The sequence below is a fragment of the Sinohyriopsis cumingii genome, chromosome 6 (genome assembly GCF_028554795.1).
Source record: "Sinohyriopsis cumingii isolate HCF-2022 chromosome 6, ASM2855479v2, whole genome shotgun sequence".
NCBI lineage: Eukaryota > Metazoa > Mollusca > Bivalvia > Unionida > Unionidae > Sinohyriopsis > Sinohyriopsis cumingii.
In genome coordinates this window covers 152,681,524-152,700,140 of record NC_142966.1, presented here as the reverse complement: position 1 = coordinate 152,700,140, position 18,617 = coordinate 152,681,524, and the positions used below count along the sequence as shown (strand labels likewise).

The 18,617-nt window shown below is 33.4% G+C and overlaps 1 protein-coding gene across 2 annotated transcripts in view; it reads left to right on the top strand.

Annotated features, from left to right (window-relative positions):
- The window catches only part of LOC149798284 (dolichyl-phosphate beta-glucosyltransferase-like), a 37,460-nt gene extending 25,215 nt beyond the window's left edge, over positions 1-12,245 (top strand). For both annotated transcript variants that reach the window (XM_089963429.1, XM_089963430.1), the window contains 2 exons: positions 712-797; positions 9,533-12,245. In XM_089963429.1, coding sequence (XP_089819555.1) covers positions 712-797; positions 9,533-9,648 — 202 coding nt within the window. In that variant the 3' untranslated portion in view covers positions 9,649-12,245. The remainder of the gene's footprint in view (positions 1-711; positions 798-9,532) is intronic.
- Positions 12,246-18,617: the final 6,372 nt, after the last annotated feature.

Here is an 18,617-nt window from a genome sequence, read left to right as displayed (position 1 = left end):
GATGTTTGGGACATAGTTTACATATGGACATAGTTTACGTATGATGAGAAATGACCGCATATGCTTACTTGTAAGTTGAGTCAAATTTCAAACATCAAAGACCCAGATCTGTCATAGCATACCAGGTCTATGTTGTTTGTTGTACTGATTACTCATAATAAACTGAACAGACCCAGATCTGTGGGCACATTTTGCAATGGTGGATCTGGGTCTTTGCAGTTTGCAGTTGGACTCAACTGATGAGTACAGATGTTAATTTACCTACATTAATATGCTTAGTGACTTCAGCTGTTATGTAAGCCAGGTGTACAATGTCAGTCATAAGCTGTTATGTAAGCCAGGTGTGCAATGTCAGTCATAAGCTGTTATGTAAGCCAGGTGTACAGTGTCAGACCCATTTAGTCATCTTGTTTTTTTTTTGTAATTAGTGCTAATGTTTTTATCTGATTTGATAATGCCACTTGAGAATTAAATCTGGGGCCAAAATATTTGGAGAAAGCTGGTTTAAGGAGTGATTGATTTGGGGAAATTTTACCATATGTGTTATTGATCCTTTCCTTCCATTTCACCAATAAAGATTATATATATATATATATATATATATATATATATATATATATATATATATTTATATATTTATTTATTTGGATTTACACATTTGTTTTAAAAAATGCATTCCACTCTAGTATGTCACTTTATCTTCTGTTTTAGGGCCTTTGACGTTGATATGCTGTACCTAGCACAGTACTTTGATATTCCTATAGGAGAAGTTGCAATTAATTGGCAGGAAATTGAAGGTATGCATGTTCATAAAATTAAAGTCTTGTTAATCTTTTTCTTTATAAAATATAAAAGATTAATAGGTCAAAATTGTATTATTTTACAATCATTGTAATTATTTCTAATATGTAATAAAATATATTGATATAACTGACAAAAACTTTAACTTAAATGTTTTGTATAAACTATAAACGACAAGGTTTGCTGGGAAGAGTTTTTCAACAGATCAGCATTTCTGGGAATATAAGAGTAGTTATATGTAATTCTTTTCTTTAATTGCTTGGGTACCTCTGTTTTTTTTACTGAAATATTGATTTTAAGGCTGCAGTGTTTACCACAGATTTCTAAGCATGTACACAGCTTACAAAACTGAAATGATGCTGTTTAATTGAAACAATTACAAACTAATTCTTTCCTCTATCTGCCTTTTAAGCTTGCTGAACAGCTGAGAGCTATAATTATGTACATGTTGTACCTTGCTGAACTTGTGATTGTTTCATTTACTGTATGTATTTTACCTCTTACTATGACAGAATACAGCTTACAACAGATGTCTTTGTTGAATATATCTGACAATTTCAGTAAAACACCCCAGGATTGTGGTGATATTGTTTTCAACCACATGTATGTACAGAATATTAAAAAAACCTGATAACTCATCTGGCTGTACTGCATGGACAAGTGCAAAGGACGCTTTTAATGATCTACAGTGACTAAGAAATCCTAAAGTGGCCTGCAAACTTTAAATTATGTTTCTTTAAAATAATGAACTTACTAATCAATGGTTGTGTTCACACAGCATGTTTTGAAGGTAGATAATTTAGTTTAAAGAAATCAGTATTATTGGTAAATCATCCTGATGTGTAATGTTCTAACGTGTGGTAGAAGCAACCTGGTCACTTTTTGCTTTCTCCAATAAATACACATGATCACATTAACATTAGGAATTTGCTGTCTGCTATTTCTAGCCTCCCGGGAAGACAAAATTATGTATTCCTGTATATATATATATATATATATATATATATATATATATATATATATATATATATATATATATATATATATATATATAAACAAAGGGAAGTAACTCTTATATTAATGCAACTTCTTGCCACGAGTTTGCCACTTGTTTCCTGAATGTTTATCAGTTTAAACTTGATCTTAAAACTGAACAGTAATTCTGAAGAATCCATTGCAATTTATAATCAATTTTGACCATCAAACATTTATTTTTACTGGTATGGTGAGTCAGAAGGTTGATATACCGGGTGTATTGTACACATTGTGTGCTTTTTTTTTCTCAGTGCATTTATTCATGTTTATTATCACTTTTTTACTGGTCATTATTGTCCATGAGGTATTGATAAGTACCTCAAGTGTTCACTGGCATAATTGCATTGCATTGTTAAATTTTGGTTTTTTACGTACTTCATGGATTGCCTCGGTCATGTGAGTTTGCCTGTTTTGATTTTTTTTGGTATATTTATTGTATAGATTTTGATTTTTCTTCTCTCTTTCATTACTGACAAGTCAGTCAAGTGCAAGAAGTGCAGAAGCTTTTGTCACTGAGGGCAACCTTGACAAGTGTCTTGCCTGCACAAAATGTTCTTCCTTACAACCATGTAGCATGTGTGCAATGTGGGCCAAAGGCATTTGGCCCAACATCTTGAAGTGCCAATTAAAGGTCTGCAAGAAAAGGACCCTGTTATCTTAAAAGCACAAGTTTTAAGCATTCATCCAAATTTGGAATGGTTGTCCAGTTTCATGTGAGACGTAAGATCTAGCTCCTTCTTCTGGCAAATATACCTGAAACAGTACCTTGAGAAACAATTCAGATCCAGTCAGAGCCACACCAGATGATTCCATGCAAGTTATAGTTGAATCACAAATGCAGACATGCCAACCCTTATGATCTTACCATAAGTCTTGCAGAAATGACCCTTATAATATGGACTAAAGGAATAAAAGCACAATTTTTGGAAATACAATTATTTGCAGTGAAATCTGGATACTGGCTTGTCCATGTTTGATTTGGATCTAAGTTTCCTATTAGATTGAGTGGAATTGGTCAAGAAACCAGACTAACTTTACTGGAGTACCTCAGATGCTTTAGACTGTGCATATTTTGTGACAAAAATGTCTGCATGATCAAGCTTTTGCTTGTTTTAAAAATGGCATCCAACAAGTGACATGTCAGGACGAAAGCAAAAATTAACCTCTTTAAAAGTTTTAATAGTACAGAAGAATAAAAGCTTATGATCAGATTCTTGGGGAAAAAGTGGGAAGGGCAACAAGTATGTTTATTGGACATCATGTGTTGATTTCAGTATCTCTCATGGCGGGAAAAAATATTGCTGTCACCACGGCCCCCATGAAATTTAATTTTTTAAAAGTATTACTTCAGGTTGAGAGGTACGAAGAAGCCATTGGACTCTGTAGTGTTTAAAACTGCAGTTTATGAAACTGTACTGGAGGTAATTAAGGTTCAAGTAAACATTACAAACTTTTGAGTTGAACACAATCTTTACTGTTGATACATCAATCTTGAATCACACTTGTGGACTTTTAATGCATGTTTTCCAGTTTGACAGTAGCCATACTTAGGTCTTTATATGTTACATAAACTACAGCAAGCTCTTTCATCTAGAATGCCACTGAGTGAGCTGGATGACTCTGGATCATTTTAAATCCACTTGGTCATAAGTCGCTATCTCTTCCCATGTTGCAGGGGACCTGTTATGCCTTGACTGCGGGACCCCGAGTGGTCTAAAGCACTCTCCGTTACTGATCGCTGCCATCTCACCTCTGTCTGTGTGGGTTCGAGTCTCTGGTTCAGCCAGTGTGGGTAGGTGAGAAAGCTTGCCAGTAGCTTCTCGTGGGTCGGTGGTTCTTTCTGGGGTTTTCCCAGGTTCTTCCTCCACCATTAATACTGGCTGCCATGTGTGCTGAAAAATGGCGTTAAACCCTACAACAACAACAACAATACCTTGACTGCCTTTACATGTGTCTCCATAGATTTTCTAGCACAGTGGCACTTGATCTGGTGCCAGTTAGATTATCAGATTACGATTAAAATCAAATAGTAATACATTTCAAAAGCTCACAATCGGAAATCACAATCAGTTCAGATGCCAGCTTTTTTGGAAGATGGCGGGGGGCAGGCAAACTTACTACCAGACTTTGTGATGGTCAGCAGCAAATGGACACTGCAAGAGAAGACTCTTCACACCAGTCTCCTGGAAATGAAGGCCATTATGAATGTCTTGTATTGAACACATCTGAAGACAGGCAGTTCTAGCAATGCCAGACAATTTTGCTTAGTGAACTCCTTCTTTAAACAAGGAGGAACAAAGTCACTGGATTTTTGCATTATGGTATAGAGTATCTTTGTTTGTGTGCCCAGTATCATATAACTTGACTAATCTGATACATTCCAAGCAGGCTGGATGTCCTGGCTGAGTCATTATTATGGATAGGCCAGTTACTTCATACACAGTGCTCTTTCCATCTGTCGAACTCCCACTGAATCTGTGCCCTATAAGACCAAACAGTTCTAAAACTGTTTGTAATGAGATGAAACACAAATTGCCCCCATTACCTCTCCATTCCTAGAAAATGAGGAGCAGGGCTTGCAGAAGAGTTCTGATTGCCCTTTTCTGCTGCAATACTACCTGGATCAGTGATCTGCTCAGTTGAGCCTACCCTGGAAAATTGTGGTGACACCCATAAGGTTGACAGTATTCTGTGTCAGGAGAGACTCGTCCTTCATGCTTTGCTCTTTTCTGAGATATCTTGTGTGAAAAAGAGTTCTTTGCTTCAATGCTGGAGAGGATTGTGTCAGCTAGATAACCATCCACTTTGAAGATGTATGAGAAGTGACTAATTTTCAATGTCTTTTGTCATGTTAACACCACTCCACTCTAAGCCTCCATACCCCAAATGACTGACTTTCTCCTTTTCCTCTTTGAAGATAGCCCCTATTACAATCAAGGGATAGCATTCCATGATCTCAGACACATTCAGACGTCATGAAAGAGACCCTGTTGACCACAAGGTTTGACATATCCAGGTCATGCTGACTCACCTTTTTCCCAAACTGGAATCTCTTGATACGGCTCAGCTCATCTAAGTTTGACCCCATGTCTTCCACCTCACTAAAGCGGTTATGATGCAAGACTATGATAGCAGTTGTTTAAACTGCATGCACTGCCCATGGATCCAAATTGCATGCAGTTTTATTCTGATGGTTCAGCCATACTTAAGGCACAAACTGGTTCCATTTCTAAAAACAGATTACCATCAATAGGTAACCAACAAACAACTATCTGCTCTCTCTCTCTCTCCTCATTTGGCATGTCGAGAGAGGTGAAGTTGCAGAACCCAGTATGTGCTCTCATGTGGCCCATAAAGAATGTCTGCCAGAGGCTGTCTAAGGCTCTTTGTACCAGATCATGCAGGAAAGTAAAACATACCCCACAAGTGCTGGTTGATTGGCTAAAGTGGATTCACGGATCAGTGTTCTCTGAACTCTTACAGAATCAGGTATGATTCATTGAAGATATTGGCCAATGAAATATGAGCGATTTCCAGGGACCATGCCTTCGAACATGATGTCTCAATTTGAAACAAAGTGGAGCCAGTTGACCTGTGTGCTTAGTTTACTTCCTTCAGCTTTTTATTTGCTTGACTTTGCCTTGCACAGGAGAGGGCTGAATTTTGCCAAGCCACAGTTACCTGCCCAGACAGTTACCATGTCATGTTGACAGAAAAACCTCAGCCTCAGGAATAACTTTGCAACTTTCACCCAGGAAACTTTTGAATTGAAGGCAATAGCCAGGTGTGGGATCCCATCAGGATCACCCTCACACGTGTATAAAATTGTCATTTTCAGTTGCACTAACTTACATTGGGTCAAGTTCATCCTTTCAGTAGAGCAGTCATCATGCTCCTTTTTGGTGGTATGGTTAGAGGTTGTAAGCATGGTATGTTCTTTTTCCACTTACCTGTGCTCCTAATATTTATGTTTTAGGGTATTGTATCTGATGGAGAAAGAAATTGTTTTGGTAAATTATGTTTCTTGAAAACACTTACATAGCTGTCAATTCCTTCCACCCTTCCCTACAAATGCTATCATCCAGTTACAGGTTTCACTCATCTTAAAACAAGTAAACATCCTCCATATGGGTGGCCACCAAGCAGGAACAAGGGGAGTTAATCTGTAAGAGAATCTTCCCTTTTCACTCTGATCCCAGCCCCCTCTTTAAAGGCTGGATTTGGAGATAGCAGATAGTAAGTTCCTAATATTAATGTGATTAGGTGAATATTTTCAGAGAAGCATAATTTACTATTAAAAAAATTCCTTTATCCAAGAAATGTCACATTTTATATGAAAATTAAGAAAAGAATTAGAAGAAAAATTTTGCTAAACAGTACTCAGAAACGAAAGTGTGTAAATGTTCCATTTGATTAGAATGGGTAGTTTGGGTGTCACAGTCAGTCATATGCATAGATTTACACATTTACTGATTTTATTTATGCTAAGCTGATTATACTTGTAAATGCTGTGTCCTAAGTTGATTTGACTTCTATCCTCATGATTCTAAATTGTGCAGGCTGTCTAAGTAGATGCACTGAAAACATTACTTTCACACTGAAAACATTACTTTCATACTGAAAACATTACTTTCACACTGAAAACATTACTTTCATACTGAAAACATTACTTTCATACTGAAAACATTACTTTCACACTGAAAACATTACTTTCATACTGAAAACATTACTTTCACACTGAAAACATTACTTTCACACTGAAAACTGAAAACATTACTTTCATACTGAAAACATTACTTTCATACTGAAAACATTACTTTCATACTGAAAACATTACTTTCACACTGAAAACATTACTTTCACACTGAAAACATTACTTTCACACTGAAAACATTACTTTCACACTGAAAACATTACTTTCACACTGATACTTTCATACTGAAAACATTACTTTCACACTGAAAACTGAAAACATTACTTTCATACTGAAAACATTACTTTCACACTGAAAACATTACTTTCATACTGAAAACATTACTTTCATACTGAAAACATTACTTTCACACTGAAAACATTACTTTCAATACTGAAAACATTACTTTCCCACTGAAAACATTACTTTCATACTGAAAATATTACTTTCACACTGAAAACTGAAAACATTACTTTCATACTGAAAACATTACTTTCACACTGAAAACATTACTTTCATACTGAAAACATTACTTTCATACTGAAAACATTACTTTCACACTGAAAACATTACTTTCACACTGAAAACATTACTTTCATACTGAAAACATTACTTTCACACTGATACTTTCATACTGAAAACATTACTTTCACACTGAAAACATTACTTTCATACTGAAAACATTACTTTCACCCTGAAAACATTACTTTCACACTGAAAACATTACTTTCATACTGAAAACATTACTTTCACACTGAAAACTGAAAACATTACTTTCATACTGAAAACATTACTTTCACACTGAAAACATTACTTTCACACTGAAAACATTACTTTCATACTGAAAACATTACTTTCATACTGATACTTTCACACTGAAAACATTACTTTCACACTGAAAACATTACTTTCACACTGAAAACATTACTTTCATACTGAAAACATTACTTTCACACTGAAAACTGAAAACATTACTTTCATACTGAAAACATTACTTTCACACTGAAAACATTACTTTCATACTGAAAACATTACTTTCACACTGAAAACTGAAAACATTACTTTCATACTGAAAACATTACTTTCATACTGAAAACATTACTTTCACACTGAAAACATTACTTTCATACTGAAAACATTACTTTCACACTGAAAACTGAAAACATTACTTTCATACTGAAAACATTACTTTCACACTGAAAACATTACTTTCACACTGAAAACTTTGCTTTCATACTGAAAACATTACTTTCATACTGATACTTTCACACTGAAAACATTACTTTCACACTGAAAACATTACTTTCATACTGAAAACATTACTTTCACACTGAAAACTGAAAACATTACTTTCATACTGAAAACATTACTTTCACACTGAAAACATTACTTTCATACTGAAAACATTACTTTCACACTGAAAACTGAAAACATTACTTTCATACTGAAAACATTACTTTCACACTGAAAACATTACTTTCACACTGAAAACTTTGCTTTCATACTGAAAACATTACTTTCATACTGAAAACATTACTTTCACACTGAAAACTTTGCTTTCATACTGAAAACTTTGCTTTCATACTGAAAACATTACTTTCATGCTGATACTTTCATACTGATACTTTCACACTGAAAACATTACTTTCACACTGAAAACATTACTTTCACACTGAAAACATTACTTTCACACTGAAAATCACACTTTAATTCTTAAAATCATACTTTAGCTCTGAAAATGTTACTTCCACTCTGAAAATCATACTTTCACACTGAAAATCATACTTTCACACTGAAAATTATACTTTCTCATTGAAAATATTACTTCTGCTCATTGGAAATGTTACTTCCACTCAGAAAATTGTACTTTCACACTGAAAATGTTACATTCACACTGAAAACAATGCATTCACATAGATAATGTTACTTTCATACTGAAAACAATACTTTCTTACTAAAAATAATATTTTCACACTAAAACTCATACTTTCATACTTAAAATCATACTTTCACACCAAAAATGTTACTTTCACACTGAAAATGTTTCACACTGAAAATGATACTTTCACATAGATAATATTACTTTCACACTGAAAACAATACTTTCATACTAAAAATTATATTTTCACACTAAAAATCATACTTTCATACTTAAAATTATACATTTACATTGAAATCATTACGTCCACTCTGAAAATCATACTTTCATGCTGAAAATGATACTTTGATACTTTCTTACTTAAAATCATACTTTTACATTGAAAATGTTACTTCCACTCTGAAAATCTTACTTTCACACTGAAAATCTTACTTTCATACTTACAATCATATTTTCATAAAAAAAAATAAATTCATACTTTAACACTGACAATGTTACTTTCACACTAAAAATCATACTTTCACATTGAAGATTATACTTTTACACTCAAAATCATACTTTAACATTGAAAATTATACTTTCACACTCAGAATCATACTTTCACATTGAAAATCTTACTTTCACACTCAAAATCATATTTTCACATTGAAAATTATCATTTCACACTAAAAATCCCACTTTCACATTGAAAATCATACTTTCACACTAAAAATCATACTTTCACACAAAAAATCATACTTTCACATTGAAAATCATACTTTCACACTAAAAATCATACTTTCACACTAAAAAATCATACTTTCACATTGAAAATCATACTTTCACACTAAAAATGATTGACATGAAACTACTTTCGCACTGAAATATGAACTCGTTTTGTCGGAAGGATATACTGCACTCCCAAGGTCGTGCAGTATTTCATCCCAAAACTCGTTCGTATTTTCCCATACAAATGCAGTAACCTATAATTATTAACTGAAGAAGAACAATGAATGGTCAATACGTTGCTATTACCTGGAGTAAAATGTTTTGGTAATGAGCTGTCATGTTCAGTTCATGAATATGTTATACTTGATACAGTGTTGTGTTTATATTTTATAATTTATTCTATATCCTTGTTGCAGGTTCCAAGATGATTCCTGTTTGGAGTTGGTTACAAATGGGAAAAGATCTAGTGTTAATTAGACTAAGATACATGCTTAAGGCATGGAAAATCAATCCCAAACCAAAATCCTCCTGATATTTCAGTCTGATAGGGTTTATTTTCCTGGAGACTTTAAAAATTTTAGGATTGTTTAGAAGTCCATGATAATTGGCTTGAATTTATTGACCTTGAAAATGACATTTTGTACATGTTTTATATAGATTTTAATGATTAAACCTAACTATATTTGTCTTAAAGTATGAAATACGTTTCGTATCCAGAATTATTATGTGACCACAAAATGATGGCAGGGTCAGATGTTACATGGATGACTCTGCTATGAAGATTCATAGTTGTCAGGTTTAATACTTGAAATGCATATTGCACAAAACTGATTGCCATGTTCTGATGGTTCTGTAATTTTTTCTTCAATTGTCTGTATCTTCTGAAACTAAAGTTCTGAATTTCAAATCTGCAATCTGAAAATTCTATACATATCTAAACCTTTAAAATGTACAGTTCCATATGACCTTTTGGCATCACCACTTTTTTGTGTTATAGACATTTAGACTACCATATATTTTGTTTGGTGTTCTTGTCAGTGAAAGTTAGTCAATTTTAAATATTTGCTGTTCCACAGCATTTTCTTTTTATGTAAGTTTTCAGAGGCATCAGTTCAGATTTTTGTTACTATTTCCATTTTATTTAATTTCATGACATTTATGTATCCACTGCCTATAAGTACAAGGGACATAGAAGTGGTCTCCATCTGTCCATCTGCCATGTAAATGATCTAGCATTCACAATTTTCATTTGATTTTAAACATTTTATCAAATTTGATGTGAAGCTTCATATCTGATGCCGTTGTTTTGTTTCAATCAAATTTACAGTGATGCTTTATCTTAAGAACTTGGAGGAGTTTGATGACGACTAGATTTTGACCATAATTTAGAGTTACAGTCATTGATTGAATCAGAACATGTATCCAGTTGCCTTGTGAAAACTCTAGCATTCACACTTTTCTTTGATTCAGTCAAATTGGTTTTGAAGCTTCACCTTAACAAGGTCTTTGAGTTTGTGAGAGTTGGTAATACTATTGCTTTTGCAGAGCTGTGGCTCTTAACCAACTTTAGAATGAGCATCCCTGTGACTTGTGAAAACCCTAGTATTGGCACTTTTATTGGACTCCATTCAGATTTGCAGTATGTTATCCAGACAGGATTTTGGATAAGTTTGAAGATTACCATATTTTGACCTTAATTTACATAGTTATTGCCCTTGAAAGACTTGGAGAAACACTTTAATATCACATTTTTTATTTGATTTTAACCAGATCACCTGTATAGATTTATCTTATCAAGTTCTGACATGCCTGCTACAATGATCAGGTTTAGACAATAATTTGTTGAGTTATTGCCCTTGAACAACTTGTATATCTCGCTGGCTTTTGAAGACTAAAGCAGGTTTTTTTTTTATTTCAACCACATCTGCTAACATAATTCTCCTAACCATGGTCTCTGAGTCATTTGATGGTTATCAGGTGTTACTATATTTCTATATTTCATTTTGACCTTTTACCATGTAGAGAATAAGCCATGTTAACAGCATCCATTTTTGTTATATTTTATCTCTCCTGATTGTGTGAGAGGCTTTATCTTGTTGAGATCACAGGTGATTTTGAATGCACATTTTGACATATTGTACAAAGTGCTGGTCTGTTAAGTAAAAGTAGTTAAATGGCTTGAGACCACTAGCACTGTTTTTTCAGTAATTATTAGCTATGAAAATTAATGTTTGACTGAGTACTACACATAGTTACTAGTCCTCTGGACTTTTAGTTGGACCGCTCCAGTGGCTTAAGTGGTTAGACTGTCTGTCGCACATGGCACTCAGCATTAAGAGATTAGTGTTAGGATTAGTTGGCCTGATGTCAGAATAACATGCCTGGGTGGGCATGATGCTCCAGAGCTAGACATTACTGTAAACTGCCACACTGCAGACAACTTAGCAATATGACTATAATTGTTAAAGCAGGTATGTTAAAAATCCAAATAGACACACAAACGTTTAATTGGAAGCAGCAGAGGACAGTGGCCATGTTAGCAATAACTTTTTGTATGAAAATGGTTCAGATGTGCAAGTTTTTTATGGCAGTTTCCATCACTGTAATTAATAAGTGTTTTTTTCTACAAGTCTAAAGGGTTGGTGGTTTATTTTATTATTTTATTTTACTTTTACTTTGGTATTTGTGAATTCAAGATAACAAGAGTGAGAGAGAATCCATGCTTGGGAAAGTAATATAACCAATATATATGTGCAAAATCATACAAAAAAATTTATATGCTATCCATTGTGTTGAGCCTTATGTACCAATTAATGTAGTACATTTTGGAAAACTGCATCTACTATGATAATTTTATTTAGACAACCTGGACTCACACAGGATTATATGATAAGAACTGTACAAGTCCCCATATCTTGATGTCTGGGACAAGTGAAATGCTTCAGCTAATGACAGTTTCTAATTAACGATGTCATTGTTCATGTAGTCTTGATCCATTAGTCAATGGTTAATACAGATTTTGCAGTTTTCAAAAATGATGAAATATAATGGTTTTTCTTATTTATTTTTAAATTTAGATACTGTTTCCAAACAATATTCATCTAATTTAATAAAAGGCTACATTTTGAATTTTTGTGTTTTTTATTTATTGAGTTATAAATGGAATTTGCTTCAAATGTGCATAATTTAGCAATGTTATTTTTGACATCTGTATTTGTTTCTTCTTTTTTATCACTTTTTATCCCCTTGGATATATAATTAGGGGTAGGGGGATTATACTCCATCAGCCTGTCTCTGTCTATCTGTATACAAATTTCAATCAGTCTGTCTACCCATGCAAACATTTCAGCTTTTACTCCATCTTTCAGTCTATCAACCCATATAAACATCAGTTTATACTCAATCAGTCTGTCTCTCCATCTACCCATATAAACATTTCAATCTGTCTCTCTACCTGCATAAACATTTTTGTTTCAGGAGCATGACTTTCTCACCATTAAAGGTATCAATAAAACTAAGTGCATATATTGGACTAGTAGTCAAGACATGACCTTTTGCTATTTACTGTTCTTCAGTTTCAATAACTTTGTTACCAACCAAAACTAAACACGGTTTGATCAGAAAAGAAAATTTCCACAAATTCTGTCTCCATCAGACAAACTTTACTGGTCAAAGGGCATTAGCTTCTTTACAGCTTTGATGCCTCTCGAATGACTAAAAAATGAAACCGATAACACCAGTAATCAATATGACTAACAAAGAAGAAACCAACACTACTAACAAGATACTGGTTAGTCGGCCTACAAAGAAAGCCAGTACAAGTGGTCTGCACATGTATTACAGTGGTTATGTGAAACCCGCTACCTGGTTTTATCCTGTTGCATACCAGGGCCCAGCAATGTGGAATGAATTGCCCACTGAACTTAGACACAAAGACACAGTGATCACATTCAAGAGGGCTCTCAAAACTCACTTATTTCGACTGCAAGAACAAACTTAAAGACCTAATAATGTTTCTGACCTGAAATATTCTCAGCATGTTTTTTTAAATATTTTTTAATCTTTTTCTAATTTTATGGTGTTTGTTATTGTAATAATATTATTATATGTTTTTTATCTTATAGGCATTGTCTAATGTTGTAAAGCACTTAGAGCTTCTAAAGATTAGGTGCTATACAAAGTCATTATTATTATTATTATTATTATTATTATTAATATTATTATTACATATTAATCATATTGTGTAGTTTTAAAGTTCGTAATTTTGTGCCTGCTAAGAAAAGAATTTTTTCTGTCTGTTAATACGCAGAGTGGCTCTGTTCACAATGGGGAAGAAAATGACAAAACTGGAAATAAATTAAGTTGTGTATCATACACTTTGGATAGAACTTGTTTTGGTGCCTAATCCAACGTATATGGGAGATATTTTCCGTTCAAGTTTCAAAATAGTGCAACTGGTTGAATTATCTGCTTTAATTTTTGGTATTTTTCTCGCAGGTTAGTGTTTCTTCCATTATGAATTTCCTCCTCATCAGCCTCTAAAATGCTAAACTTGAATAAGAAAATGACTTAACAAATGAGACATTGCAAGTGAATGTGTGCCAGTTCTACTAATTAAGTCCAGGATAGATGTCTAAATTCCAATATGTGACAAGTAATTTGAATATGTTCATCTTCCAAAAAGTATCATTACTGGGGTTTTTGTTTTGTTGCAGTTTTGTACCTTTAAATTTTTGGAACTTATCCTTTGGTTGGCATTCTATTGCCAGTACTGTCTTAAGCCATGCACATACATGCCATCAATCCATCCAATATCCAGACTTTTATTTCTGTAGCATAACATTTGAAGCGTTCAAGTTATTTCTCGGTTCACATAAGTAATCCAAATGTGCATGTTGTTATTCACATCTCTTCAGTTTTAATAGCTTTTAGATTTTCATGTGTGTTCATCCATTCACCCATCATTCACACTTTCGTTAACAGGGCATATCTCAAAACCAAGAAGATATCTATCAAAATAGGTACCAATGTGCTTTTTGCTGTTCACAGTTCATCAATTTTAATATTTTTTAATACATTTTTGCATATCCTTCTGTCTATAAATCCATCCTACTATTATCCACACTTTCAGGTCAAAACTCCAAATTTATTTACAATATCTTAATGAGATTTGATCCATATATTTGACTAGTAGTCTATGCGTGCCATTTGCTGTTTGACTAGTAGTCTATGTGTGCCATTTGCTGTTTGACTAGTAGTCTATGTGTGCCATTTGCTGTTTGACTAGTAGTCTATGTGTGCCATTTGCTGTTTGACTAGCAGTCAATGTGTGCCATTTGCTGTTTGACTAGCAGTCTGTGTGCCATTTGCTGTTTGACTAGTAGTCTATGTGTGCCGTTTGCTGTTTGACTAGCAGTCTGTGTGTGCCATTTGCTGTTTGACTAGCAGTCTATGTGTGCCATTTGCTGTTTGACTAGTAGTCTATGTGTGCCATTTGCTGTTTGACCTGTAGTCTATGTGTGCCATTTGCTGTTTGACTAGTAGTCTATGTGTGCCATTTGCTGTTTGACTAGTAGTCTATGTGTGCCATTTGCTGTTTGACTAGTAGTCTATGTGTGCCATTTGCTGTTTGACTAGCAGTCTATGTGTGCCATTTGCTGTTTGACTAGCAGTCTGTGTACCATTTGCTGTTTGACTAGTAGTCTATGTGTGCCATTTGCTGTTTGACTAGTAGTCTATGTGTGCCATTTGCTGTTTGACTAGTAGTCTATGTGTGCCATTTGCTGTTTGACTAGTAGTCTATGTGTGCCATTTGCTGTTTGACTAGTAGTCTATGTGTGCCATTTGCTGTTTGACTAGCAGTCTATGTGTGCCATTTGCTGTTTGACTAGCAGTCTATGTGTGCCATTTGCTGTTTGACTAGTAGTCTATGTGTGCCATTTGCTGTTTGACTAGTCCATATGTTCCTTTGGCAATTCACAGTTCATCAGCTGTACTATTTTTAATACTTCATCCATTTGTTCGCCACTATATTTATAATTTACAGTTTCGTTATAACTCGAAAACTGAGGAGATATCTATATGAAATTTGGTACACATATTACATTATTCATAAAGATATGCCTTTTGCAGTTTGCAATTCATCAGTTTTATTATTTTGTGTTTTTTTTATTTGTCTCTTTATCCATCTATCTATTAGCAATACTTTCATTTCAACTGTAAAACAATCAAACCGTTTCAGATATCTCTGTGACATTTTGCACACATATTAGACTAGTAGTGTAGGTTTGACTTTGATATTCACAGTTCTTAAGTTACAACATTTTTAATGTTTTCATTTGTTTGTTTGTCCATCCATCCATTCTGCATGCTTTAGTTTCTGGGGCAAAACTCCCAAATCATTTAAGATCTCTAAATGAAATTTGGCACACTTATCACACTGGATACAAAACAGAGAGTGCTGGTCTATAAGATACGTTCAGCAGGAGTCTTTACATAAGCAGGAGTCTTGTATAAATAGTTCCAATTGATGAATCTTGTTTACATAGTTCTGATCAATAGATCTTATATAAATTGATGATTCTTGTATAATAGTTCGATTGATGATTCTTGTGTAAATAGTTCCAATTGATGAATATTGTATACATAGTTCCAATTGATGATTCTTGTATAAACAGCTTGAGTGCTGATTCTTGTATAAATAGTTCTGAGTGATGATTATTGTTGACACAGTTCCGATTGATGAATCCTGTAGAAATAGTTCCGACTGATGAATCGTGTATACATAGTTCCAATTGATATGCTATTGTGAAGGAAGTTGTTTTTATTATTTTGTTATTTTTTAAATGACCCATGGTTGATAATTAAAAAAATGTGGTCCTACTTATTAATGGTGATTACTTTATATAAACAGTGTACTACATATATCTGACAGTTTACATAAATATAATTTTGCATTATTGGAGAGTACATAATTTTAATTTTTTTAATGAAAAATGTGGCTTCATCTTTGACCTATGTCAGTATTTTAAAACATTATTTGAGAGTAAACAAAAACATTCTTGATAATATTTTGATAAACGTTTTGTAAAGAAACAAGGAAATGGTGTGCTTCCAGCAAGTTTTGCACATAGTTGTATTTCTTCAGTAAAGACATTTTGTTGATGATCCAGAAGTGAAATCTATGTTCAACTTACATGCAGCCTTTCAAAAAAATGCAGGTGAACCTTTGACAAGAACTTCACCATGAAGTAATCCTTGAAGGTATTTTAGATTAAAATATGATTTGTATTGATTGTCACACAGTGGAAAGGTCAGTACTGAGAAACAAATGTAGAGAATATATAGTAAAATGAATTGTGCTCTATGTCCTGTCAGTGCAGTATTTGAGTAAAGTTTAAATTGGTATAAAATCTTTATTATTAAAGATAGACACATGAAATTTGAATATGTTATGTATAATGACTTTGAAAAGATAAGAATGAAATTAAAAGTTAAAAATTAATTGCACATATATAACAATTTGTGTGAATGATATCAGCATATTTGTATTCATATGCCATATACAAGCTCCAACGATGGATATTTGTCAAATTTTGTTAGTGAAAATATCTTTGTAAATCAAAATTAGATCATCATTTAGAATACATGAAGACAAAATTCTGTCTTGTATTGGTCATTCAAACTATTTATTAGGGATCCAAGTAGTTAATTTATGTATTTATGATGGGTGACTTCTTGAGTAACATTTATTTGCTTGTATTGCCTTCAGTAATTGTTTATAAATATAGTAAATGGGTATTTAGTGAGAGGACAGCGATGAAAACTGTATACTAGAACCTACTCAATTTTTCTACTAAATCATTTTAAACTGATCGAGAATGAAATACAGGTCAAAGGGATAAAATATACTTTCCCCAGGTATATTTACCCTTGGATGTAAGAAATCAGCAAAATGATGCAAGTTGAACACAAAATGCATTCCATTTTATTGTTCAGTTTGGTTAAGATCTTGATGGATGTAGTGTGGCATTGTGGGCTATATGATGTTATGGGAATTCTAATGATTGGTGTAGTGCGGCATTGTGGCCTATACGATGTTATGTGAATTCTAATGATCCATCTGCTTTATGCATTATTAATTACTAATAATATTTGTTAATTGACACTCTAAAGATTATATAAGAAATATTCAAACAGATTATTTGAATTTAACTTTGTACAACTGATCTTAACATGGTTACATATCCCACATAAACAAATATCCATCCATTTTAGAATGTTTGGGATCAAAAGTTCACATTCATTATATCACATAGGCTGACACTGTACCTGTAGTGAATCTGTAAGGCACATTTCTGTCTGTGTGCACTGACAATATCTCAAAATGATATTTTTGTTATGAATATGCCTATGTATGGTAACGTATTTTAATTTAGTACTTTGACAGAGTGCGGTATTGTAGCATCAGCTGATATCTCATTCCACTGAATCAGTGAGCTTAATAATTGGTAACCAACACTCTTAAAAATACACTATAAATGTTCAAACAGATCATTTGAATTATATTTGCACATTTGATCTTAACAAGTATATTGTATATGTCCCACATATGCAAATTTCCATCCTTGTTTACAAGTTTTGGGGATCAGAATTTCACATTTATTTGATGATATAGGATTTATTGGTACCTATAGTTGATCTGTGTGGCAACATTTGGCTGTATTCACTTGCAATATCCAAAATTATCATTTACCTAGTGAATAAGATTGCTTATAATAATATATTTTAATTTAGTACATTGTCACTTGACTTTCCTGTATATTGGTATGTACTAATGTTTGTACCAATGATCAAACCTCACCGCCCCAACATTGCCTTAAACTTTATGATACATAGTCTACCTGATTAGTTATTTAACTTGTAAATGGCTTAATGTGCTTCTAGAAACCTCATATTTTTAGGATGCATTTATCACTTTAATACATGGCCATTGCTTCACATTTCTGAGTGTCACTCTGTCAAGTTTAATATTTTTCCACATGCTTGCAACCTTAATGTTATTTTGAAATCACCATATCTAACATTTTAACTTGATTTACCTACATATTACTGTTTTTTAGAATTCAGTAAAACTTGTAATATCTTTTCAGGTCTAGCCTGGTATCTGGAACAAAGTGTTAGAGTTAGATCAGCTTGGAAACTCTCCAGTAATCTGGTGGTGATACCAAGGTTTCATAAGGACATGTGCAGTGTACTGCTTTAAATGACCAAGATTAGTTCATATCACCACACTGATATATAGCACCTCAAAGACATGACTTAGGTCTTGATGAGAGAGATTAGCACCATTGTTCAGTAAGGTAGAGCCTCCCTAGAAACTGTCCTATCCCATTGTCGCCTTTTGTAGTTATCAACATTGAAATGGAATGCATTTTTACTATAAAACATTGTAGTGGTACCATCGTAACTTTAAATCTGAGCGTGCTGTTAGTTATGCAA